This window comes from Hippichthys cyanospilos, chromosome 2, assembly GCF_059441005.1.
Source record: "Hippichthys cyanospilos isolate Australia breed blue-spotted pipefish chromosome 2, RoL_Hcya_1.0, whole genome shotgun sequence".
NCBI classification, from domain to species: domain Eukaryota; kingdom Metazoa; phylum Chordata; class Actinopteri; order Syngnathiformes; family Syngnathidae; genus Hippichthys; species Hippichthys cyanospilos.
The window spans coordinates 23,178,975-23,206,655 of NC_142370.1; the positions used below are offsets into that span (position 1 = coordinate 23,178,975).

The window sequence follows — 27,681 nt, forward strand, 5'->3', positions numbered from 1 at the left end:
GTGGCCACACATGATATTTGCAGTGACAGCAACTGCCGAACTCTTATCTTATTGGAGGACATTATGAGATGCCAGAGCACAAACATCAATCTCATAGCGTCCCGCAGGATGCTCTAAATATTTTTCATGAGGCAGACAGTTATTTAAAACCCGTCAGGCTGGCTCTGTGAGCCAAAAAGCGAGATCACGAAAGATATTTTCTCGTATCTGACTGCCTGAGGTGTGATCCGAGTCATTTGCCGTTCACGCAACATTTGCAAGGAATCGTCTCGTTTCCGCTGGGATGCAATGAGACCAAAACAATGACATTTTCAGCTAAAATAACAATTAGTTGGGTGTTTAGTATTTGGCGATCTTGCCATGCCGCTTCAGATGTGCAATTGTATTCATTGGAAAATTCATCCGTATTACGAAACTCTTGCAGTACAGCTGGCCATGGTATAGGTGGTGCAGCTCATAGTCATTGAGACGTGATGGTGCCGCCAAGCAAAATCCCAAAGCCTGTCGCATACTAACAAGCAGAAGCAGCAAGGCCAGAGTAAGTGACATCATACACTCACCGGTCATATCTGGAGAGAAGGCATTGATGGGTTCTGAGAGGACAGTCCGAAAACATGGGTGACGAGGGGAGAGAGAGGAGAGAAAGAGAAAGAACTGTTAGATAATTCACAAAACAAGGAAAAGCTAGGCAAATGTCAAATAAATGTCACAAGACGAGCAAACTCCTCCTGAGGAAATTTAAGTTAATTCCTGAGACAGCTCACACAAAGTATGGCCTTTACTGGGCTCCATTGTGACAATGCAGTTTGTGTGAGTTTGGAACAGCGTGCATTTCAAGATGTTTATCTGAGCCCAGTTCAACTGTTTGGGAAGCCACAACGCCGAGCCTTCACTTTGATTGCACGGAATGCAAACACAAAATGTGTGTGTGTGTGTGTTTGTGTGTGTGTGTGCGTGTGTGTGTGTGTGTGTGTGTGTGTGTGAGGGGGGTCATTGGGAAAAAGGCCTTGGGAACTGGCGCCTTGTGGCAGAAACGCCAACGTACAGAGAAGAATTCTACCGTGTTGGATGATAAGCAGCGTGCTGTGGAAGTGGCGCAAGAGCCAAGCTTGGCTGTCATTTTTTGCTTTCTTGACTGCTGAGCTGTTCCCACTCTATATACACAAACAAGCCATGACTGATGCAAATGCAGAGTGCCAAAAGCAAACCAACAGTAAGACGCCTTCTCCACACCGGCTGGTCTGCCTCAAAAGCACGGCGGATGTCAGCGCAGAAAACAGTGCGGCAGGTTTCTAACGCCGCACCTCCAGCTTGGTCTCTGATCTGCTTAAGACCCTCTCCAAAGCCTCGACTCAGGCCAGATTAAGAAGGCCGCGTTGGCTCTTGGCTCGCGCCAGCCGCTCCACCGTTTACTTTGGAAACAGCCTGTCGAGTAATTCCCTTTGACAGCTCGAGAAAAGCTCTGTTTACAAATACGACCGTCTTGTGCGCATAAGAGATAGAGGGAGGAGAGAAAGAGAAGAATAGGAATCTAATGAAACATAGATTAGCATCGCGGTGGCCCACAGGGCGTTTATGGCCTACTTTTCCTGTTTCTTTTTTTTTTTTTTGGAGGAGTTTATACACTGCCGCTCCCTCGCTCGCTTCGCCTCATTCATGGATGTACGAGGTGGGTGTTTTGGCATAAAACGTCTCTCTAAAGCTAGATGAGGCGTTTATCACTTTGCATGTATTACCCATGCCGTTAAGAGGTGGAAGCATATAGGATGGCATGTGATGATGACAGAGGAGCGCTGGGTGGAATTAAGAATAAAAACGCACAGCTGGTCCCACTGCTGTGCGCAATGATGTGCCCGGACTTACGTGTACACTCCTCTAGTGGCGTGCTGGAGCTCATGTGGAGGTTGTCAATCCAGACGTGTCCTCTCGTGCCATGCGCAAAGAAACCCTCCATCACAACCTAAGCAGCAAAAGAGCAGGAAGAAGAAAGAGGAACGGGAGGAACAAAGGAAGGACGGAAGGAGAGGAGCAAGGCGGAAGGGAACACGAGGGACATGAAGGAGGAAGAGACGGGATGAAAACTTAATCGGGCGCTTTCAATTTCAAAGCGGCAACTCATACTTACAATCATCTTCCCCCTTGCTGGCAAGCAACTAACTATTTTATGAGAACATCAGTGAGATGGTTGGAAAAAAATGCATCTCTGAAGAATCATGCAAATCAAAGAGACAGTGTGGCTTGTTGAGCTGACTATTTATCTTTCCCCAATGTGGAGCATCCACAGACCGTGCAGGAGTTACTCACTACCTGGTAGTCCTTCGGTGAACGAGGGAGGATGGTGCGGCCCTCCTTCCAACCTGGGCCCTGGTCATCCTTCAGGGTCCACAGGAGGGTCTCTTCATTGTGGGTGTCGCGCAGCAGAATCCTGAGGTGCCCCTGGGCTTCCCCCCACATTTGGTAGGAAAAGAGAAGGCAGATGGGCCCGGTGTCGGCCGGCACCGTCGGGCTGAGGAGGCGGGCTCGCTGCTGCTCTGTCTTTTTGTTGGCTTCGATATACAGATGACTGTTGAGTTCTGTAGAAGATGCAAAAGCATGGGAAATTGTAGTTTCAATGCAAAAGACGGGTGCAAAATCCATGCCTTTCAATTCAATGTGTGCAGTTTAGCAGCTGTAAAAGCCAGTAAATGTAGAATGTGTGAGTGTGGAACTTGTCATTTAAACATTTGTTGACTGGCAAATTTGCTCCAAAGCATTTGTTAATACATTCAAACGTGCTTGTAGGCTAAATGCTCAAAACAATTTTTTCCCCTATGATGCCAGGATTTGCCTTGCGCCACTGGGAAAATAAATTCAAAGGGAAATCAGGCACCACAAACAACATAACGAATCCATAAAAATAATCAATTTTAACATAACTTGAATTTTGAACATATTTGTATAATTTAGGCGAACATTTAAAAAAAATATACTTTTTTACTTCCGTCAAGCATTTTTCCTTTTAATGCCACAAGGTATGCATGCACATGCGCAAGTCAATATCTCGTGGCATCATGTGAATAATTGTTAATATTAGCATCATCCTTCGAGTGCGTCTGAAGGTATGCACAAATGTGTTGGCTGTGTCTGCAAACTTATTTAACTGCATTTGAAAATTTGTTGGAGAATTTGCAAGTACATTTCAATGATTTTGCCAATTGAAAAAGTGGCAGTTCCGCATTGTCAGTTTGCGTTCCCGGTAGTGAGCTTTAATGGAACAAAACCTTTCATGATTATTTTCATTATTATTCATTTCAACCCGGAGACCCTAAAAAGTGTATGATGCTATATTTAAGGTACTGTACTGCATATGGCATGAACTGGGCACAAATACACATGGTTGCAGTGACACAGACATAATCATCATCATCATCATCACCATCATCATCAATCATCCCTTTCGAAAAACCCCAGTAATTTGTCCTTAATCTCACTCTAACACAAAAGAGCTTTTTACACAAGCGATAGCAATGTGCAGCAAAAAGGATGAGTGTCATTCACCACCTATGGGAACAAAATCGCCAATCAACAAAAGCCACCCCCTCGCAAACAAATGACAAACATAAACTCATAGAAGAATAGGCCCACGGAGACCTCCCTTCTGACGACAGAGCACAACCAGCCAAAAACCTGCCGGGACAATTGCTTTTCAGGTTCATGACCAAAACTCCGGAAATGTCTAACAAATTTGGAGGCCTTCCATTTGTTCCGTCGTTGAGGATGTTTACTTTACAGATTGCATGCAGCATTGTGACCTAGCCGGTGAGGTGGCTGAGCTGATTTGATGTAGTTGCAAACCGAAGATTTTCCTTAATTAGCTTCTGTTCTGTTCTACTCTATTCTATTCTTGAGCTAAAAGCAAGACATCCACAGCGATTTGACAGAGGTAAAATAATGATCCTGTTCTGCTGGGATTATGGACCTATGACACTAGCAAGGAATTCAAAGACTATGTGGTGCCTGCATACGGCTGGAAATGATTCCGTGTGCGCAAAAGCCCAAACTTGGACTAATCCAAAGAGAACACTTGAGCGCTTTGTTGAAAGATGGCACTTTGAAGACCTGTGTCAGAGACAGCGTGGCGCTCAATAGGTCACACTGAAACTAAACGCCCTCTCTTTTCTTTGAGACTGGATGAACATGATACAGGTACTATATGTTTAGTTCCCACCAGATGGAAAAAAAAAAATCTAATCTTTTGCTAACCCTGTTTTACATACACAAAGCAATTCATCAGAATAAAAAAAAAAAACAATGAAAAGGCAAAGTGTGCATTTAATATGATGTAAAAGATTGCACTGATATACAGAAAAGCAAGGGCCAATGTCTTAATAGACAATAAGTGGCGGGAAATTGCTCAGCATTCTTCCCAAAATACTGTAGAAGACGGGCAGAAAAGGCTGCTTTTGAATAATACACCATCTTCTGAAATATTTTTCAACTGCTGCTACCTCGCACACTAGTGTGTATGTGTGTTTCCGACGCAAAGCAACAAGCTTGGCACACGAGTCTAAATTTGGCCATTTTCAATTGAAGGAATTATCTTGGTCACATTGAAAGAGGAAGCTAGCTGCACGAGAAGGAAAATGACTCAATTTAATTGTACGAAACCCTATCTTGTCTAGACTCAGTGATAAACTTCACTGTAATACATTTCTGCTTGTTCAATTTTCTGTGACCAAATGGAATTTTGCCTCAAGTTGCACACAAAAACACTCTAGAATAAATAGAAACGTTGGGTGCGTAAAAGCTGGCCATTCTAATTGGCAGCTGCTCAGCCGCATCATGTTTGCTCTTGTATCTTTTAGGCTATGTTCACACTGCAGGGCTTAATGCTAAATTCGGATTTTTTGGTGGAATCCATTTTTTCGTGCGAGCTTGTTCACATTTCCAAATTAATGCGACCAGTATGCGTAACAAAAATAGATTTGGGTCACTTCAGGCTATATTATGAACCCGGTCTGCACTGAAACATGGAGCTGCCAATTCATTTATTTTTTCAACTCAGGTAAATGTATTTAAATGGGTTCAAAAGAGTTTGCAAATACATTTGAAATGTGCCCGCAAATCTATTTGGATACACTTGTAGGGCTGAATGTTGGAAAAAAAAAAAAAAAAAGAATAAAGAATAAAGAATTGAAGTAAAAAAAAAAAAAAGTGCAATTTAATGGTTTTATGTGAATGCAGCACGCATACTATTGTGTCACAGAGAGACCATTCTTTGGAAGCGTGAGCCAAGCGATAAAGAATACAAATACAGTGATTCCTCGTTTTTAACGGTTAATGGGCACCTGAACTGTCCCCCTGACTGAATTTTCATTGTGTTCTGTGAGAGTTTACACTTGAAATTTACAGTAAAGAGAAAAGAGATTTACAACGCTCCGATGAAACCTCTCCCTTCCCGTCAATCTAACAGCACGTGTGACTTTTTTGAGGAAGACGGCACTCCTACAAGACACGCGATAGGCCCTCGCCGTGACCATCGACCAATGAGGGCAGGAGTTCTAATCTACTCCCGCCTCGGAGTTGTATCCTGTTCTCATTGGTCGATGGTCATGCCAAGAGCATATCACGTGTCTTGTAGGCGTGCCCGACTTCCTCAAAAACTAATTGTCTTAATATTAATATTATTGTAATTTTACAGCATATGACCTACAGTATAGTACAACAGAACTTGTTTGGCTGCACACAAGACTCAAACTGACATCTAAAAGATGATTTGAATTACGTTGGTGAAAGTTTTCCTCCTTCACCTTCTGTAGCTAAAAGAAACATGACTGCCCCCCCCCCCCCCCCCCCCCCCGTAAAATAAACAGCGATTACTGGACCTACAAATATATATAAAAATATATGTTGTTGGATAGAACACATTTATTTACACCTTATTGAAATTTATAGTGGCTTTTCCAAATGAATAACGGTCTAAATATTACATATTGTCACTTTAAAGCATTTGACCTAAATTATACCAATACATTCAAATCTCAAGTAAGAAAACATGGTTTCTTTTTTTTCTAGTTTTACTTTTGTCTGCAGTGCATGAGGCCCACCGATGCTTCAATTGTTTAGTTTTTTTGTTTGTTTGTTTTGGGTTTTTTTTGTTTTTCATAACATAACAAAATTTGTTATATAGCAGTGGGTCTTATAAGCAAGAAGGCCTATCCCATATGTAAATGTGTCAACAGCCAGTGGATTAGATGTTTGGAAATGTTAAAAATTAGACCTGTTCATTCAGACTGTGCCCTATAGTCCTGTGCGCATTATGGTCTGAAAACACATGAGACTTAACATTTTAGAATAATATAGGCCAAATGCTTAAAAAAAAAAAAAAAAAAAAAAAAAAAAAAAAAAAAAAAAAAAAAAGAGTAAAATTTGAGCATGTGCAAGTTTGTGGCATTATGGGGAAAAAATGCTTTGTCATGAACATTTAACCCATAACAATGTTTGAAGATACTCGCTGTATGTTCGAATGAGTGAACCACTCCAATACTTTAGGTTCACTCCTCATTAGCAGTTCCAACCTTCCGTATATTTCCATGTAGACCCTCTGACCATGAAAAACTCAATATATGGAGGAAAAAAAACAATCAGCTCCTTGACAGCTGAGCAGGCAGCAGGACTGATAAGAGCACTTACCATGGCTGTGCAGGGACCAGAGGAGAGGGGCGCTGGGGTCGTGCATCCACCCACACAGGCCATGCTCAAAATCACACACACCGTCTGCTGGTGGAAGGGTGGCGACTGTTGAGTCGAAAGAAGAACAACAGTGAGAGCTAGCAAGAGGGGAGCCCGATTTATCTCCCAACAGTTTGCTGTTACCAGTGGTGGACGCAATGACGGTGGTAGTCTGAGCAGGAGGAGTGGGCGTGGCCGTGTCGGCTGGCGTGGTGATTTCTGCATGAACAACAAAATCCTCAGCTGTTAGATTTCACAAATCAGATGAAGCAACCAAATGCAAACACCCGGCAGGATAGGAATATCTTATATTGCCGTCACCCTAAATCAGCTGGGATAGGCTTTAGTTTTCAAAGACAATGGATAGAATTCATTTTAGTTGTCGCATTTTAAAAATGTAAGATCTCTTGCCTTCTTGCCGGCAATTACGATTAAATTCCACTCTCAGGCTAACAACCACCCTAAGTCTATTAACCGCACAGAAAGAAAGCGTACTTTTACTGCCCCTAGTGCTGATTTTAACACATATAAACCCAAAGTGAGAACTTGACAATTGAGAATATTACAGTGGGCTACGTGTCAGATTATTTCTTGGCTGAGAGCAGACACTTCCTGGGGTCTGTGTTGGTTGCCTGGCAACTGGTCGTGGTAAAGCATTTGAGTGGTACAAATAGCAAATGAACATTTTTTTTTTTTTTGGTGGGGGGGGGGGGGGGGGGGGGTGGTTTGGGTACAGATAATCTTCCCTCATGCTTTTGCTGAGAGTGGCGATGATTCAAATCCGTCATCTGAAGTTTTAAAACTCTTTTCATTCTATTGAGCCAGCAGGTAGGTAGGCAGTAGGCAGGGGACACCCTGGACTGATTGCCTGCCAACTGCAGGGCACACAGAGACAAAAAAAAACAAAAAAACATTCACACTATATCTATCTATCCATCTATCCATCCATCCATACATCCATCCACACATCCTTACATACATTTCCTGTTCATTACCAATCCAATCATATCAGTTACACATGCGTGCATGTACGGACAGCGTATTGTACATGAAGTACATGAGCACACAACCAAGCTCATTACACCCTCGTACCCAAACAAATAATTTGATTTTGCTCAAATTCATGCATACCAAATACATATTACAAAAATTCTACAATGGTACCACACTCATCTAATTTTATGTCATTTTTTGGTTGAATTCTATTTTGAACATCGTTTTGAACGGAACGCAAGTAAATCCTACTTTTGCTGGCTAGTTCCAATGATATTTTCCTATTTAACACTTTTTTAACACATTTTTGCTTGATATTGTTTTTTATTTTAAATGTTTTGTAAATACCCTTGGATGGTAGCAACTCCCACTTCAAATGGCTTCTGAACATTGTGGGACAGAATGTTATCGTGTACTTTGTACATAATTTGTGCTTTTATGAATTCTACTAGGTTAAAAGATTTTAAAGTATATAAATATGATGAATAATTCAGTACTGCCACATACATAAGATGGCGGCGCGTGTATACGCAGCGGCCCCTCGCTCTCCCGACAATGCGTTGTCTTGTGTACATGTAAAACGCAGAGGATAGTGAGAAACGCTATTTCGATTTCTTTGTATGTTAAGCACATGTGAAGAAATTGACAATAAACTTGACTTTGACTTTGACTTAATGACTTCATCTTTGACAAAAGTCAGAAAAGCTGTTTCAGAGCAGTAGAGAGATACGTCAAATAGGATACTTTTAGTTTTGGGACATAGCAGACATCTTTCACAAACAATGTGAATTGTTTAGGGCCTAACATGGACCATCAGGGAACACCATGAGTGATCTTCAATAAATTTGGTTGCATGTTATTAAAAAGCACATGCTGGGATTTATTTTCGAAATGACCTACCGTCCATTCAAACGATGAACCTCATGTTCCATATTTTTCAAATTTATTGATGAACGTACTGTGTCAAATGTATCAAATGTGTTGAAGATCTTTTAAAACATATTCTTTGTTATCTATGTAAGATAAGATAACATGTAAGTTCCATTACTGCCATGAAGGTGCTCCTTGGTCTCTGAAGCTGGATTAGTTTTCCCCTAAAAGATTATGTTTCTCAATGAAATTGTCAAGTCTGCGTAGGCATAGGCTTTTTTAACGTCTTCAATGTCGTTTATTGCTCAATGGATGCCTCTCTCCAGTTTTATAAATGGGAATAACTTCTACTGTCTTCATTTTTGATGGAAAATTTCAAGCTTTACATATGTCACCACTATAAGTAAAAAGTCAAGTGTTGCAAAGCTCAACAAACTAATTTCTGAACTGACGTGCATTAAATGATTTCACTTTCCCTCATGCACACATGCCTATCGTGTACAGCTGTATTCCGAAGCTTGACAATACTAATTCTCACGTATCTCTGACGTTATGATTGAAAAGTGGCCTTTGTCTCTAGCTCCCTGCAGTGGTACCTAATGTTGTGTTGCTTGAGCCCAATTAGAAGGCTACGACTGATGATGCTCCACTCTGAATGACTTGCAACATCCTTAAACAACCATGAAAGGCACAGGGGGGAACAAACACAGCGTGACACACAGTTGGTCTACTTAAAGAAACTTCCCGTGAAAGGGACCGTGACCAATCCCCAACTGCCGAGATGGCTGACATGAAAAGCGCTGCCGCAGTTGGCGAAGGCTCCTGACATTAACGCTGTGTCGCATCCTTTATGCCAGTCATTAGCCACTTAATGAGACGCTTGTCTGTCAGTGTTACGGCAGGACGCTTTCAGAATCAAGCGCTTCCTTTTGCATCTTGCGCTGCCCTTTGCTGTTTTTAATCAAGTGTAACCGTTTGGCCCTCTGGGTTTTTGGGGTAAGACCTTGGAATGATCCGAATGCCTAATTGTAACCTGCTTGCCGGTGTGTAAACACACACGCACACACAACTGCGTGTCAAAACACAGAGAAGATAATGCCTTGTAGTCCATTAAAATTCTCCCCAGCTCCTGAGAGCACAGTGCTTTCAAAGGTCACAGTGTAAATGTGTTGACCTTTCCCGGGTGACAGGAGTGTCATGGGCAATGGGAATAAGACCGACTTGTGCGATAGTGTGCCGGTGGATGTTTACGTGCTAAAAACGCGCCTAGTTCACACTGAGCTACAGTTCTCGATGCGAACATGGAATTAGTCACACACTATATGCGTGCTTTGTAGTGCAGAAAATGGCCTTCTGCAAAGAAATGTTGTCTTAGATGAAGTGTAGTGCTTCAGAGCCGCACGTGGCGCCCTCATCCTTAAGTTTGGAAAATAGTTAGAACTTGATTTAAATGTAAATTTGTTTGCTTATTTTCCAAACATAATTGTGGATATGGACATTATGGTGCTCTTGTACCATTCATATAAAATGTTTCCAAATGTTGGATGTTGGTACCAGCCAAAAGCATGTAACACACACAGAGCGGCAACACGCAAGGAGTCATTTGCTCAAGTTACAAATGTTATTCAAACTAAAATATGTTCTTGATTTGAGATCCTTCAAAGTCGGCAAATTAGCAAGTAGCTTTGCACATCTTGACAAAGAGACATTTCATTATTTCTGTATGCAGTTATCCTTGAACAATCGTGCTCTCATACTGAAATCATCATCATGCATTTTGCATTTTTTGGAGAGTACATTTGCAAAAGCGGTGATGTGTGCACGCGCAAGTGAGATGGGGTGGATGAGAGAAAAGATGAACAAGATTATGAACCCACGCACGGGGCCCCGAGGGGAAAAGAAGTGCAACCATATGTTGGGATGGTGAAAAGGATCTTATTCGACTTGACTGTCACAGGACTCAAGCACCAGTTTCAGATATAGAAAATGAATGTGAAAATGAAAGTGAATGAAGGCAGAAGCACAAAATAAACCACCCAGGGGAAAATGGAAGATTCACAAGCTGGGATTAGTGGTCCTGTTGAGTTTGGAGCAAAGTGTGACCCTCAACATTAGAAATGGTTCACCTTACTTATAAACTTGTATGATGATCTTTCTGCACTGCTTCTGTTCACAACCGTCACCCATTAAAATTGCCCGGGGAATGATATCGTCTGCGTATTCTGTACTGTATCTCTCGGTGGTTTGCTTGATGTGAGTGTTTTACGTATATGACATGCATGGCTATGCAACACAGCACCACTCATCCTGTTCAGGCTCAAGAGGGAGTGGCGAACAGGGAAAGTCCATATGTGTGCTTGTGCAAGTAGATGTATGAGCATGTATCGGTGTCGGTGTGTGTGTGTGTGTGCCACACACATCTGGAAAGCAGACTATGCCGAAACGTCTCTCTGGGGATGCATTCCTGAAACACAAACTCTGTCCACTCCCTCCTGGTACTGGTGCATGTTTCTGGAAACTTGAAGAGAAGTCATTTTTTCCAGGTGAAATAATTTCAAAACATATCAGGCTGAATCAGTTATGTGCAGGCTCTTCAAATTTGCAATGGGTGCGAAAGATCCGTGTTTGTCAGACAAAAGCTTCACTATTTTCAGCCATTTTGCTTCAAAGGCTTGTGTTTGTATTGTGCATGTATTCATTTATTTTATTAAATAATGTGTTATTTTTTTCAATATATAGAACAAATGACAAAATGTGGTATTACAATAAACATCCTAATTAAATAATGTTTCGTTCGTTAAAATTAAATTAATAACAGCAAATGGAATCTAAAAATGAGAGCAATATTGTTTAGTTTTGTCATGTTTTTCCGGTGTCACTTTTTGCATATCCAGTCGAGCTCATTAGGGTTTGGTGTCCACCGGGTCTTGTCGGCCCGGTCTCGTGTTTTGTTTCCCAATTAGCTCCCTCAGGCACTCGTGTCTTGTCTAGGTTCTTCTTGTTGTCTCATAAACTTGCTTGTTTTTAAGCTCTGGTTTCTTTCTCTCTGCTAAACTACTTTACATTTGATTTTTCTGAGTATTTTGGAAAAGAAATTTGTTTTTGCGACCCTGCTGCCATGCCTTCCTGCTTTCCAAGCCAGGGCGGGACTGGCCATCTGGCATATAGGCTAGATGAACCAACAACCAACCGGGAGGGAAGCATCCATTAATCCTTTAACAATACAGACAGCAAACTAAAACTAGTCAACATCAGTGATACAGCTACATATTAGAGTGATGAGGGGCAGGCCCGCTTTGGTGCACGAGTACGGGTTCTCTGGTTTCAGTCAAAACACTAGGCTCAATTGTTTTTATGTTTGTATTTGTTTTTCTAACTCGAATACAGACCAAAGTTCTACCTTCGGTCCACAGTGATTCTCAGTCATAGTAGGAGAATCTCCTTACCGGGAAGGTCACAACCCAGAATTTCCAATCTCATCCCAATCCCGGCTGGAGACCACCGCTCAGGGTACAGTCTGATGTACTGGGCCACCGTCTCATCAAAATGACGCAGCTCTGGGGTATCATAGTGTGTGTTTCCCTCAAAAATCTGGAGCAAATAAACACAGGTTCACACAAAGAGTAAGCTCCAACAAACACAATATTCATCGTGTTGTGGACACCCACCTTGGGTTGGCTGGTCTTTCTGTCCATGATGAAATTCCATTCTTTTCCATTTAGGCTATATGCAACTTTGTACTTCCGGACAAAAGCCCGGTTCTCTGTTGTTCCTCCACTTGCTGCATCTCCCCCCCTTGCTCCCTGGGTGATGACTCCACGCACTGATTTGGGCACACCCAGATCCACCTGGAACCATTCAACGATGAAATAGAAGAAAAAATACTTTTATGGTTCACCAGCAGCTTGAGATTATGCTTTCATTGGCCTGTGCTTGTTTGCTAGTGAACACAATAAAAACGCAAAAACAACTAAACCACGGTCCACAAAAACATTTGCCAGAGAGTAGGCAGGGAACGGTGCGAACCAATCACATCTTCATTTTAAATATAAACCTGGGATATAGGATTTTATGCATTGCTTATTTTCATTTCTTGGTAAACAATCCATGAATATGAACATGAAAAAGATTCGCACAATCTGGTGGCATGGTGTAATGACTGCAGCTGACACATACTTGTCAATGTTATCGTACCTGAAGCCACTCCTCCCCGGCAAGGGGCTGTGAAGGCGCCGGGAACCAGCCGGAGCGACTGGCCACTAAACGAGCTGTGCTGGGGTTCCACATCATGTCCCTGCTGGATGAGGCCGAGATCTGGTTGTCAGGCAGCAGGCCGGACAGCAGGCCTTGCAGCCTGGAGCATGGAGCATCTGTGGCCATTGAGTAGAACAGGACAATATTATTTTCATCTTCACCTCAGGAGAGTGGATGGACATGACTGAGTTATTGACCTGACACGTACATTCATGTTGTTACAAGTTTTCCCAATTGGGAGCTGTTAAACTCCACCACATCACAGCACTACTAGCCGCTGAGCACTGTGGAGTTCAAACTGGAGCAAAAGCTTAACGGGATAGAGATGCATCTCTGTTTAAGTCAGATGTGTGAAAGCTTGCATTTTCAAAACGTTTATTATGGGTCGAAAAGGGACTAACCGCTTCTTGGTCGAATTGACCTAAGATTTTGTACAAAAGAAAACATTGGGTCAGACTGGCCCAAAACTGTAATTTTTTTCCCAACCCAACTGTTATTAAAATGTACATACTGTTGTTATATTATCAAACAAAACAATCAAAGTAAACAAAGATTCTATTTTTCACTTATTCATTATTTGACTTGTTAATTTATTTTCTTAACCTAAACTGGCAAGAATTTGGTACTCTGATCACAGTTTCTAAGCTGTTGGGTGAAAAAACAATTGCCCCAACTTTTTGGGTTACAGCATTCCTTTAAGCCAAAATGTTGGGTCGAATTCAGTCACCTTCAAAACACCCTCCGGCTTGTTTTATGGGTCGTTAATTTAAACCACATTTTTGGGTTAAATAAATAACCACAACATATGTATTCGTCCCATTTTGATCCACGGCAGGTTATTTTTGACAACTGTTTCCAAAGTGTGTGCATGCTACAGCCTCTGTCTCCTCAGGATTCACTTAAAAATCTCACTGTACGTCAATAGGATCCCATTAATCATCTCCCCTCACCCACCCATCCACATTGAATGTGTTTTGTGGGAATGAAACTCAATCAAAGCATTGGCAAGAGTGCCACTGAACATCGCTAATGGCATGAGAGAAATTAAGCTGAAGGCGAGCGGGCATGACAACTTCTGGATGCTGGAATAGGTGACAAGTCACAAGCAGCGTTTTCTCTGAGCTGCACGCGTGCGTAATTGCTCACTGCTCACCCTCTCAGCGCACAGCCAATGTATGTGCGTATTGCCGTTTTGCATTTTCATATGTAAATATTTATTTAGCTTGTGGATGATGGAGTGTGAAGAAAAATATGTAAGCTGAGAAGGCATTTCACACTGAAATGCGCACCATATTATGTAATCATTTTTACACTATAGCGTAATTTGACCAAGTTAAGGTTAAAAGAAGCATGTCTGATGCCGCTCACCCCGGTTCAAGGCATGTTCAGGGACTTAGTGTTAATGCTCAATTGCATTGAAAATTAGAGCGAACACTGAACAAGTGGCAGCAATGGGAAGGACAGCGTGAAGCAACCGTCGACGCGAGAAGAAGATGAGGAGGACAGACAGGAAATGAGAAAGGACGGGAGGAAGGGAGAAGTTAGTTGTGCTGACAGTTTAAGAGAACGGATCAAAGTTTCATACTGTTATGTCACTGCAAAGGATGACGAAATAAATCATTTATTTGAAGGATGTGTGTGTGTGTGTGTGTGTACATTTGAACGGGCGTGCCGCTACATTTGGGAATGATCAGTGTATGGATGTACCTGTTCTGTGATGCTAATAGTTACTTCACTGGCAGTGGTTAGCAGCTGAAGTGGATCACAGCATGCCATGTGCGGACGTGGAGGCAGCCCATGAAAGATTGATGGTTACTCATTCCCAGATGGGGTGCGCTCAAGGAGCAAAGAGGACACATCAAAAAAATCTAAACCCATGAGAGGGAAGACGGGCGCCGGGTGGAGCAGATGAGAGCGTGAGCTCAGACAGAATGTGGGAGAGGCAAATGACACAAGTGAAGACTGAAAAGGAGAGTAATACTTTCCTTTCATTGGCCTGAGGCGAGCTATGTTTAAAATATAGTATGTGGAGCTTGATGTAGCCTAAATGTGTTTGAGTCTTCCTGCTTTTTGTTATTTTTGCCTTACAGTATATTTAGTGACACTTATGTTTGGGATAGAAACACACTAGATATGTCTCGTGCAATTTTATGCTAGAGGCTCCATGTTCATTACACAAAAATAGCTGTTCCTTATACCATACAGAGCTTGGTGATTATGTTTACATTGGGTCAAAAAAAATGTCCAAATCAATAATATAATATTGGCGATATCAGGTTACATCCAGCCACGTAAACACCCGAAACAACATATGTTCTTATTTTGGTTCCACCAAAGATCACCGTTTCAAAACGGAAATTTTGGTAATATAAATGCGTAACGGAATAGGTTGTGTTTATGCCACAAAGAATCTTGGCATTTTGAGTGAGGAATTCAAGTGTCGGTCACCATGGTGGAAGAGTGGTTAGTTCCACCTATGTGGAGCTTGCATGTTCCCCTCATGCCCAAGTGAGTTCTCTCCCAGCACTCCAGCTTCGTCCCATGTTCTAAAAACATGCATGCTAGGTATACTGGACGCCAGTGTGATTGGAAGCATGAATTGTTGTTTGTCTATGTGCAGCCTGCAATTTGCTGGCAACTGGTTCCGGGTGTCCCCTGCCTACTACCCAAAGATGGCTTGGTGAGGCACCAGCAAGCTAACGACGCTTGTCGTCACCCTATGGATGGATGGATGGAAGTGATTTTCTCAAAAGGCTGGTTCATTTATGGGATGGTAGAGTGTTTATGTGCGCATGTGTGAAGAAAGGTATGTAATAGGGCAGTCGTTTCCAACCACTTGTCTTCCAGTTGACCATTTGTGGTCCGACTGATATTTCATGGACTAGCAAGCATCCGTTAGATTTCTGCAGTGGTAATACGTACAATTGGTACATATATGCGTGTTGTAATGTAATATCTCTCCAGCCTGATACAGAGTGGTCTGCAGACTAGGGTTGTGGACTACTGAAGTAGAGGGCCTACGCCTCAGTAAAGCTTGCCTTGCAATGTCCCTGGTACAGTATATGGCCTCCTCGATACACAGTAACTGTTGTAAATGTCATTCAGAAAACCCTTGCCAGGGTCAAAATGTTGATAAAAGTGAAAAAAAAATTGCTGTAGTGTCCAACTTGGTTTAAAGCATTCTGATTTACATCACAGTCTGGCATGTTAAAACATGTCTTCCATGCGTAATCATGTCATGCAAAGACAATAGAACATTATGTTGATTTCTAAATACCTGTAATCTGGCATCCGTAGAGCTCGAAGCGCAAGGCGATGCCGTTACGCCACGTTTGTGGTCGGATACGCACAAAACGGGCCAAAACGGGCTGGGGTACGCGATTGAGCACCACCTCGGCTGGGTCCGTATTGGCATGGAAAACCTGTGAACAAAGGCAAAGGCGATCATGCTGAGATTGCTTGCTGTTGATGTGCTCACCCTCATGCGGGTGTGTCTTATCTGTCATTTCCTCACACTTCAATGCACAGTGAACGGGCTCACTTGGCTACACACACACACACGCACACACACGCAGGCCGACAGCAGAAACAACCCAAACATGGATCCGATGTCACCAGGCCAGCTGTCATTGTGTTTTGGGGTCAAATATTTGGGCTCTATGAGGCTGGGAAAGCAAGAGAATAAATGACAGTTTATGATCTTAGGGACTAACTCACACACACACACGTCCCCACACACCTCTCTGCGGTGGCTGCAAGAGAGACATGACCTGACATGAGCAAACATGATTGGCCATTAACCAGAGGAAATGCGGCCAGGTGGTCAGGATGTGAGGATATGAGGAATCCAACTCATCTCGAAGCATCAACATTCCCTCTGCTTGAGGATTCTCCCCCTTTTGTGGCAGGGTGGGCCTGCAGGGGTGTGAGGGCAAAAGTAACCCGCATGCTCGGGTTACCTCCTGTTTTGGGCTAAAAGAAATCCTGGGATGCTGAGGGGGGGCGTTTCATGAGTCTTTCATGCTCTCTCAGACACACACACACACACACACACACACACACACACACACACACACACACACACACACACACACACAGCTTCCTTGTAGTCGATCACTTCCCCTTTGTGTATTTGTGCATTTCTCAACACTAATTGAAAACACACAATGAGGAAGTTTAGCTGCAAGACAGTTAAGTGCCATTCAACTGGTCATGTTGTGGCCAAGCATCACAACAAAGAAGGATGAAAGGATGACTTCTGCGGTCCAATGAGAAAAACATGGAAATAAAAAGATGAAAAGTGCCTCAAAATACTTCTTTGACATGCTGGTGTAAAAGGCCCTATTTGCAATATTCCTATTCTGGCTAATGCCTCTCGGACTGATGGGACATATGATATGACTTCGAATTGTTACTCTCTGGTTTTATTTGATTTCAGTCATGGGCTGATTTAATCAAGTGGAGCTGACAGCGGTTATACAAGCCAGTCATGTGTTTGAACAGAAAAGTGGGCTATCTGTGCTGGGTCTGCTGGTGGACAAGTGACCAGCAACCATCATGGTGACCTAAAAGGCCAAACAGTGGATGTGAGCTCTTTTGAAAGTTATGCAAACACCCACACGCGCTTACACAATGGCTCTGACTTTGCTGCTTACAGATATTCGAAACAAAGAGTTATGGGGTGGGAATATGGGAAAATTTAAAAAGGACTACAGATATGTCTTCGGTTGAAAACTTATCCGCAGAAGAGAAAGGTCACGTGAGAAAGTGTCATCGAGGGCAGCAACTCTAAAGTACACAAACCCTTCTATTACAGTCTGGGAAGTCACGAGTCTCCTGAGTAATTGTCCCTGGGTGTGGAGTGTTTTGATTGACAAACACAAACGTACGAGTTCAATATTTTTTATTGCAAATCCTAATTTGGCTGTGTCACAGCGGGTTGACCGAAGCGTTTGGGTCTTGAGATCTGGGCGGATTTTGTTGTGCTTTTGCTGTTGGTCTTGCTGGGCAAACGCAACAAAACCATGCTGGTCTATTCTCTTTTCGGAGGAGGGTATTCAGGTCCTCCCAAGGTGTTGAAGTTTTGAAAAACAAAACAAAAACAGAAACAATGCATTTGATCAAAAGCATCAGGCGTGCACTGCGCTTATTTTGATGAGACGAAAGAACACATGCAGAGGGGGCAGGGCAAGCGGAATATACAATGAGCTGCTTCATCACTGGGACAGGAAATAAACTATCAGAGCATCAAATGGCAAATTAAATGGAATTTCCATCAGCACGGATCATGAGAATGTTTCATAGTTTGAAAATGAAAATGGGACAGCAGACATGACAGCAAAACGGAATCCGATACGCCTACCATAACTAAATGCTCATGTCTATTTTTGCCCTTGCATATTGGCCATACGACCAAATATTTCCATAGGCTAAATGACCCAGGAAGACAAATGAGCTATCGAGAGTTGAGAACATAGAACACAACCTCATTAAAAAAAAAACAAAAAAACTAGAGATTCGTCACTTTCGTCAGAAAAGTCAAAGGCGGGAGGTGCCGGCTCCCGCCCCGAGAAAAGATGGCGGTTCAGTTTCCTCTACTTCCTCCTGGCTATTGTCACAGCACCCGACCTCAGCGCTTCAAAGGTTAAAGGCCGTTGCCTCTGGGAAGCAGATGGTTGCTCATTGACTAACTTGTTGATGGGAGTGTCACTTTTTTCAAGAAAGCTACTTCAAAGACAAAAAAATTGGGTTCAAAATGCTGTGCTGTAATCTGCTTGACGACCGCGGTGCGGTCACAGGTTGTGTCACTTGCCGGCAAAGTGAATTGAATAATTCAAGCGGTCGTGTTGTGTCTCCTGGTGTGGAGAGTCATAAAAATATAACGAACTCGCTGTGGAAAGCTCACTACATGTATACGCACACATAGACTGCATGTAGCCGCCAGACTGGATGCGGACTATGGGTATTTAACTATTGATGACCTTTGTGGAAAACCAGGTCACGACGGAGGGTGCAACTAGCATTAACCAGCACGATTTTGTTGTGTTTTTATGCTGGCCTTGCTAGTGGCACCATCAAGACCAGAAATGATGGCATTGCTCTCAAGGAGCTGGTAACACCAAGAGCAGGATGGAAACGTAAAAAAAACAACCAGCCGAATGCTTCGAAGATTGACTATTGTGGACAAGCAAGCAAAAAGTCAAAACATTCCTGTGCACCCCAACACAGGCCTCATTTCACATAATGTTGTTAGCGCTCTGAAAAACGCTGTGTTTACGAACATCACAGCTTCACTCGTGTACCGTTCCTGCATTCCTTTCATATGTGAGTCCGTCTGGACTGCGCAGCCTCAACAGTGCTCTCCTGCTGAGAAAACCACAAGGAGACGCGTGAACTCCGCACAACATATTATCCGACTGATGGTTCTATCTTTAGTATTTTTCCTCCATCTTTCTTTGTGCCCTTCCAGCTTCCTTCTCCTCCCATTTGTTTCCTCTTTCTCAGCCTGTGCAGCCATGACCTCTACTCCTCTCCCTTCCTCGGTTTTGCTATGAAGATGTTGACAGCAGGAAGCGGTTCCAGCTGGCCGCTTGCTGCTCTGGGCCCTGAGAGGGAGCGGGTGTATGTTGTGTGCGCTCAAGCGTGTGAACGTATGTGTTTGTGAGAGCGCTAAATACGTGGGCTAACATCTCGCAGAGGAATGTCGTACATGCGAGAATGATGTGATATGAAATCAGCGCGTCACATGAGTGTCAGGTAGAAACAAAGACCGTTGTAAAAACACATGCTGAAAGACACAAACACACTGCAAATTTGTGACTTTTTTTTTTTTAGTTGTAGTCAAATTGTCCTCATTTTATTTGGAATATCAAATAAAAATTCATTAATTACGTTGTCATATGATTTTACTTTTTTCAAATGTATAATTCTTCTCCCCATTGTAAAGTTGGACTTTTTATAAAGATGCTTGGATAGTGCAAGGGATTTTTACTGTTGTATTTTTAAATTGAGAAATGTTCTTCATTTAAGAAGGGATATTACCTGACGTATTTACTTTTCCCCTCAAAATAAGAAAGGCTCGCATGTAACGTGAACAAATTACGTGTATCGCAATTTCTGCTCAAATTTCCAAAAGAATGGAAGAAGAAGTCATAAAACAATGCAACTGTCCACGAGGATGGCATTGGGAAAACATATCGGGTGCGCCTTAGAAAAAAAAGTGTATAAAGCAGCAGACTCTCACTCGGACATGCGAGCGCCAGGCATTCACTTGAGCAAGCCATCCAAAGCCGCAGTATGCTCTTGAGCACGGTGTTAAATGACAATTACAGAAGTAAATTCTTCGTCATTACAGGACCCCCCGATGGAAAATGAGCTTCAACCACTTAAAAGCTCTTTGGGGGGCTTAGGACGGCTAACCGAGAGTTTGTACTGCGTGGATGATGGATTACCATTCACAGTAGATTTGAATGTGGCCCACCGGGACCACGGGAGAAACCCGGCTGGTGAAAAGCCACTTCACTCAGTTTGCTGTTGCCACATTTTGCTTTGCATTGATTTGAATTGCAGTCATTTTTTTCATTTGATAAGTTACTACTAATAAAAATAAATAATGCATTTTTTTTCTCAGAAAGGTGAGCAGAGCAGGGCAATAAGTCAGTGGTTAAAGGTTACGAATGTTGAGGGTTTTGAACAAACCCCACAGATGTTGTTGCTTCCTTTAAAGTAAATTGCACTTGGTAATCTCCACATGAGATACCCCCCGCCGGCCCCACCCAAACTAATCAGTGGCTGGCGCAGAAGGGGTCATCACTGGTAAATGTGTAAGTGTGTGTGTGTCTGTGGATTAACCCTTCCACAGAACTACTATCCCCCCCTCACCCCATTCCGTTTTCCTACAAAAAATAAAAAACAAAGATGACCTCAACCCAGATATAAAAAATGGAGACCATGGAATGCGCCATAATCACATCCAGTACTGCACATACATTTACTGTATATACAAACTGGTGGCAATGTGAGAAAGATGACAGATAACACACCCAGAAGGGCACACAGAGCACCCCATTGTACTTGTTTGTCAGCTTCATCCGCGTCTGTCGTTATCTCCATCTCTTCCTCCTTCCTATCATCTCTTTTTTTTTCTTTTTTTTTTTTTTTGCCACATGACCAATGTCATGATCTGGGAATACAAGCTTGAGGAATTTAATGCACGTTAGTGTCACTCGTGGAGACAGGCTCTGTTCGCACCAAGAAGTTCATTTCTGTTGCACAGTGGTCTGTTTTAGCCAGTCCTTCAAAATGTCAAACGTATTACTGCTGCTATACTACTCTGTACTCTTCTGTACCACAGTAGTACAGAATATATTGCTAAAGTGAAAGGCTTCAGCATAACTTCCAATGTTTCACGACATTACAATAGACCGTTTTCTCCGAAAGCAAAGCTTTTGGAACAATGAGCAAAAAAAGCACACGCGAGCTATCATCCACGTGGCTGTTTTTTCGCTGTGTAAAAGACGTGAATTGTGTGTACATGTGATTACGTACCTTGTGATTCTTGCCGTGCCGATACATCATCCAGTCCTCCCCGTTAGTGCTGACCTCCAGCTTGAAGGTGGTAACATAGTAAGACTTTTGAGTCTCTTTGGAAACGGCCCCCTGGGTGGCAATGCCCGTCAACACCTTCAGGAAGTGGAGGTCAACCTTGAAGGAGGAGGAAAAGGGAACATTGAATATAAAATATCTTAGGGTTTCTTCATAGCGAATGATAGATGGGAAAGGAGCAACCGCAAAGCGTCTGCTGGGGGATTTATGATGCTCAGAATTGGCGATAGCCAAGGTAACCGGCCTCCGTTTCTATTTGTCACGCAGACAGCCGTGGATGGACAATGCGCGGGAAACCACGCTGGCGCTTGTGTACGGGCACAGTCATGGGAAAATGAAGAAGAACGCCTGATGCCAAGATCAATGGCGTAATAGTTGAATGGGATACTCTGAAATGCCTTCATCCATCACGGCGCTCTCGCTTGCATATTTGCATCTACGGTATATAAATATAAATATCCTGCACGGAGTAAAAGTGCGCGGGAGTTAAGAGCGCTTCCTTATCGTCAGTTTGCAGTTCCCTCTGAGCATGCTTCTACACTGTCACAGCTGCTTACTGCATCTTTGTCAATAAGACACACTCTATTTTTGCTTGTGTTTCGGAGTTGGTGGGAAACTATACTGTGTCAAAACACAGTATTCCAGACGATTCAGGATATGGAAAGGTGCGTTGTCAGACCTGGATGTACTCTTTATTGCTGTCTTCTGACGGCGTCCAGGCGTTGTCGTGGTTATTGAGGCGAGCCTGGCGTGGCAACCAGCGGTTGTCATAGAAGGTTGTGGAGGCGCTGATCTGGTCGTCGCTGATCTTTCCTGACTCCATGCCAAGCGCCATGCTACAGTGAAACGCTGGCAAAGAGAAACCAATGGGAATCTTTTTGTCGTGGAAGGTTGCATAGAATGGTTGACGGGGGCATGGCGTAACAGATTATAAGGCTGGAAGACGTGAGTGTAAACCCATAGAGAGAATATTCAGTGTCATATCAGAAGAATTCAGTTGAAGTCCTTTATATTCTAGGAAAAATAGAGCTTCTTAAAGGGATAAACTCTGGGATTGGATTAAAGCTTTTGGCCTACTTGATACCAATATAGTCTGAAATTGATGGAGTAAAGATGATTTATTCAGAATGTACAGTACTGCATACGCTTAAATCATCATGATTCTAGTACTTGATTTCTATGAGACTTTTTTTTCCCCATAATTTCTTGTGAATGTTTGTTTTTTTTTAGCACTGGCTTATACTTTGCCAATAGATTTCAAATATATACAGAGATATATTTCAGTATACAAACATGTAGATGGTTGTATGATGTAGTGTATGATTTCAATGAGTTTGCAAGTCAATGCCAGGTGGCGTTTTGGGGAAAAAAAATGCAATGTTTTACACATTTAGACTACAACTATGTTCAAAGGCATCCGGAAGTATACGTAATGTATTTGAAAGGAGCTTCAAGCGAATGTTTGAATGTACTTGGAAGTATGTGCGAAAGAGTTTGCCAGTCAAAAATGTTTGCCCCTTTTTGGCCGTTCCATAATTCCGTATCACAGAGGGCAAAGTGTCGAAAGAAAAAGGAGTGTCGGAAGATGTGCGGAGGGACAAATTTAATATGAGCAGGTAAACAAACCTTCCGAGCAAAAACATACGCGCGCGCACACACATGGATGAGGAGACATCCTGTACTCACATTCGCTAACTTCTTTCCGCGTCATGTTGTACCGGGCAGAAAAGCCATCTTTGGCCACCGCCATGTCGGTGTGAAAGGAAAGGGACAGCAGGCCAGAGGACGATTGAATCTCTGGAGGGATCTTTGTACCACAGTACCGCCCAATAAGCGGCGACACTGCAGATAAACACATTAAGTTAGACAGCTTAGACGGTTTGATTTTTTTTTTTAACTTAACTTTTGTTCTGTTGGAGATGGTTGTTGGTGTTTTGGGTATATATGATGGGAAAAAAAAAAACAACAACTTGGATTCTGTTAGTGATTTGCCATCATCTCCACGTCATATTTGCCCTTCCTGATGCCCTTTTCTCCCCTCTCCATGCCTCCATCCTTCTGTGTGTCTTAGCCAGACCCAGCAGGGAGACTCGAATCCCCGCCTTATTGCAAGCTGCTCTGGGATCAACTGCGTGCGCGCGCACACCAAAGTAGTGAGGATTACAGGAGTCTGGAGACGTGCTCCCTTGCCGGACGCCAGATTCTTCACCCTTCCTTCTTGTCTGCCAAGCCCCTTTTCACGCCTGGGGACTAGGCTCACTGAAACTGGGCTACAGTTAAAGATTTCCTTCTAATTCGCCTTCTAAGTCTTCTTCTTTGAATGTCTGCATGCAAGAGCTTCCAAATTTACAACTATACCCAATTGAAAAACAAATTAAACCGGCTCCCCTTTTATAGAAACTAAATATGGAAATATTAGCGCAAACCTGTTCCCTGTCTTTTTTTTTTTATTTTGACAAAAAAGCAAGGAGAAGACAAACGTGCAAGCGAGGTGCGAAAGTGCCATTTCGTCAAACTAATGTGGTTTTCAGCAGTGACCCAGCAGTAATTACGCCTTGATGGGCACAAAATCAAAGCGCTTTACAAAAACAAATTTTGCTTTGTCATTTCCTGACATTCAGCACCTCTCATTGGAACCAAATAGAGTCCCATGGAGGCACTCACTCTCATCCGGGGTAAGAAGGAAACATGAGGTGATGAGAGCTAAGGACATCGAGGCAGGCGATGAAGGGAAGAGGTGCATGAGAAACGGTTGCTCCTCGGAGGTACCGAAGCACTTTCGGACGCCGCTGTGAAATAATGTTTCCTATATGTAACCCAAAGGAATGCAAAGCGAGGCCACACATCAAAGCGAGCGCTTCCCGACACAATCTCCATGAGGGAATGTGGGAATGGCCTGAGTCTGCATGTGCTTGTAGTGTGGAAATGGATTTGAAAGTTCACTTACCTTGTGGCAAGCCGTCCCACACGTCCAACCAGTCGTATTTGCAGTCACCTTCTCCCACCAGCAGCGGGTCATTCTCCAGGTCAAAGGTCAGGAATGTAAGGCTGATTTCCATGTGGGCCGGAGCGATGATCATGTAGGAGCACTCCAGATTATGGGGGTATTTATCAGGGAAACCCGGTGACTCGATCATACCGGAGCTGCTGGTAAAATTGCGGAAGCAGAACTCCGACCCTGAGATGAGACAAAGATGAGAAGAAGCCTTGTGTCATAAAAGGAAAACACAGATCAGACAAGGGCAATGTATCAAGTGGAAAAAACATCTGACTTGCAGATGAAGTTCACGAGTGACATCTTACAGTGTGTCCAATGTTTCATAAGACATGAAGACAAAACCTAACAGCCAACCCCGACCGGGTGTCCAAAACTACCAATTGTGAGTGCTTTGACACAGCCCCCCACTGTTTTCAGCAACATTTGTGTCCTTAAAAACAATTATATGACTTCAAGATGAAGAAAAATCTGTTACTCATTCCAGGCCTTAAAAGCGTCCAAGCTAATGTGTTTTGATGTGTAATCTGACACACGTCATTTTAAGCCAGGCCCTTGACAACCTCAGTAGTGCCTCTGATTTCTGAGCTTTTGCACGAATCCGAGGTAAATGCTTTCTATTTCTAACGCTCCCTTTAATTTCTTTGTATCGGAGGCTCTCGCTTTTCTCATGAAGTCAAACATACCACAGACCTTGTGTAATGGCTCTGAGTGAGCCCTTTGCGGCAGATCCTCATTAGCGATGCAGATTTATGCAGCCCGGGCCGCTGCATGGCTCACCTTGAGCGTCTGCAGCTGCACCGCTCTAACCGTCCATCCGCCGGCCCGTCCAGTGTTTGTCGGTGCACCTATATTGTGATGATTAGCAAGCTTCTCTTATATTCACCTTCATCTTTCCCCAACATTCCCCAACTATTTAGTTGCATTACGATTAATACTTCTTTCGATGCTCGTCCTAATAACGGCCTCGTTATATGGAACCATGGATCTTTTAAAGTAATGCGGTTTTATTCATGATTTTTTTTCTACGAGCATCCAGCTGCCAATAGCTTTACCCATATTCTGGTCACATCTGACAAATGACATAACCAAGCAGTGGACAAAATGAAACTGCCCGACAACAAACGACAATGGCAACAAATGCCTGCGGACAAGAGGCATTAGCAACATTTCCGGCCATGGGACTTCACCCTGCATCTTCAACTATAAAATGCGACCAACTGGTCTCCAAAGGCTGCGTTGATGTGGCAAATCTAATTGGCGAATTTGCCTCATGTAACAAAAAGAAAGATTAAAATAAGTTCTGGAACGCTAGAATGTAATGTAGCTATGTACGTTTGGAAATTCCTTGAAGGTATTTCCTCAAGTGGTGTTAAATAAACACCAGTTTACCACGGGAAGTTGAATAAAACGCTTAAAATGTGGCACCTCTTTCTTTGCAAATATCTTATGTTCTACCAAAATAGCCAAGGGTGTACTAGACATATAGTATAGTAGTTTTCCAACAATAAGGCCCTCAAAATGCTTTACATTGACTTCTCATAATGATGACTCAGCATCAGGAGAAATTAGGGGTTCAGTATCTTGCTTCTTCGATTCAGACCCTATTATTTTATGTCTAAATGTAGCCGTTGCAGGTTTCAATCGGGTACGAAATTACAGAATATATTAAAGTCATCATTTTGATTTTCTTGATAGTATTTTAGCAACGTGTGCATAACACAGAAGAGAGGCTCTTGCTAATTGTAAACTTGAGACCAGGGACGTCCAAATGCATAAAAGCACTATCAGGAGCTCAGACATGTTAACAGCACATTCCTGCAGCAGCATTCCAACAAGGCACCAGTCTTTATTATCAAGCAGACCTATAAAAGCGGTGGGGTGGGCTGGCTGTTGCCCCACTGCTCCCTTCTGCACTTGATAATGGCAGACAAGCCGCCTTTTTTAAGAGGGACGAGTGAACAACTTCAGCATTATTACTGCCTTCCGCTGTTACTGACTTTATGCTGCGGTATCTTAGCACTCTGAAGGTCATCTACATTCGAGCCAGGCCAGACTACCCCACCCACCCTGCAGACGCACGGACCTAAAAACACACACATGCACATCATTAAGCAAAAAGCATGATCACACACAAACACACACACACAAACACAAACTCGTACCCAGACACACACAACTGAGCATAATAAAAGCCATCATCCATCTGCTTATCCGGGGATAGTTTAATAGGGGCCACAACCTAACCGGACGAGCCCGGATTTCCCTCTTCCCTTCGTCCAGTACTTGCCGGGTGGGGTACTCACCGCTGAGCCCCTCCTGCATGATGAAGCCCAGACACTCTTATGGAGGAAAGCCCTGTTCTGTGTATTGTATCTGTCATCTTTTTAGGGGGCATCGCCCACAGCTCATGAATGTAACCAACCAATAAAATGAGAGCTTCACTTTTCGGCTTCTCTCCCTCTTCACCGTGACGGAAGAATGCAGAGCCAACTGTTCCACAGCCAAAAGAAAAAAAACACATTTCTCTTTTTGCATTTTGTGTTCTCTTCTTTCCAAAATCCCAAAATAGACCTCATCACAGAGGATGAGGAGGGGGATGCGCTGCATATAAGAATACATTCTTCTTCTCCTGACAAGCACGCCAGGGTGCAAATATAGACAATGCGTCACAGAAGAGGGGCAAATAGTCAAACAAGCCTTGACAATTTTGAGACTTCATTTACACTAATGCGGTGTTGTTGGTTGTATTTTCTTGGAAGGAGCACAAGAAGGCCTGTGCTAAGATTCAAGCCCGGGATCCCAGAACTGTGAGACAGAAGTGCTCCCCATAAATCCAGCATGCTGCTCGCATTCTGGTAATCATCAGCAAGTGGGAGGTGATATGATATTATATTCCACATCAAGAATCCTAAGTGCATGCATATTGCAAGTATTTAGTGTGTTTAGTGTGTTTCCTGATCCATTTACAATATCAGTGTGTTTTATTCCTTGCCATTGGCACTTTTTTTTCCCCCCCTTTCTCAGCATGCGGCATTTGAGGTGAGTGCATGACAGCTTCTCAGTGTGTGAGAGACCTAGTAACACAGTAGCCTTGTTTCTTACTGGGTCACAAATCAGCGGTCTGGAGTGGCGAAAACTTCAATATGAGCACAGCTTGACTCCACGTCTCCAAGCACGGCGCCCGGCTTGGACCATGTGCCAAACGGGGCACGGTGCATGCGCCACACACAGTGCGTTGGGGGTCTTCCTCA

General features: G+C 43.1%; 1 protein-coding gene across 2 annotated transcripts in view; it reads right to left on the reverse strand.

The window, feature by feature from the left end:
• The window catches only part of LOC148427884 (neuropilin-2-like), a 54,836-nt gene that overhangs the window by 6,299 nt on the left and 20,856 nt on the right, over window positions 1-27,681 (reverse strand). For both annotated transcript variants that reach the window (XM_088403558.1, XM_088403568.1), the window contains exons 4-16: window positions 24,380-24,610; window positions 23,119-23,274; window positions 22,112-22,281; window positions 21,376-21,531; window positions 16,106-16,250; window positions 12,769-12,944; window positions 12,243-12,422; window positions 12,021-12,165; window positions 6,856-6,930; window positions 6,673-6,777; window positions 2,308-2,573; window positions 1,864-1,960; window positions 561-593 (exon numbers count right to left, since the gene is read on the reverse strand). In XM_088403558.1, coding sequence (XP_088259684.1) covers window positions 561-593; window positions 1,864-1,960; window positions 2,308-2,573; window positions 6,673-6,777; window positions 6,856-6,930; window positions 12,021-12,165; window positions 12,243-12,422; window positions 12,769-12,944; window positions 16,106-16,250; window positions 21,376-21,531; window positions 22,112-22,281; window positions 23,119-23,274; window positions 24,380-24,610 — 1,935 coding nt within the window. The remainder of the gene's footprint in view (window positions 1-560; window positions 594-1,863; window positions 1,961-2,307; window positions 2,574-6,672; window positions 6,778-6,855; window positions 6,931-12,020; window positions 12,166-12,242; window positions 12,423-12,768; window positions 12,945-16,105; window positions 16,251-21,375; window positions 21,532-22,111; window positions 22,282-23,118; window positions 23,275-24,379; window positions 24,611-27,681) is intronic.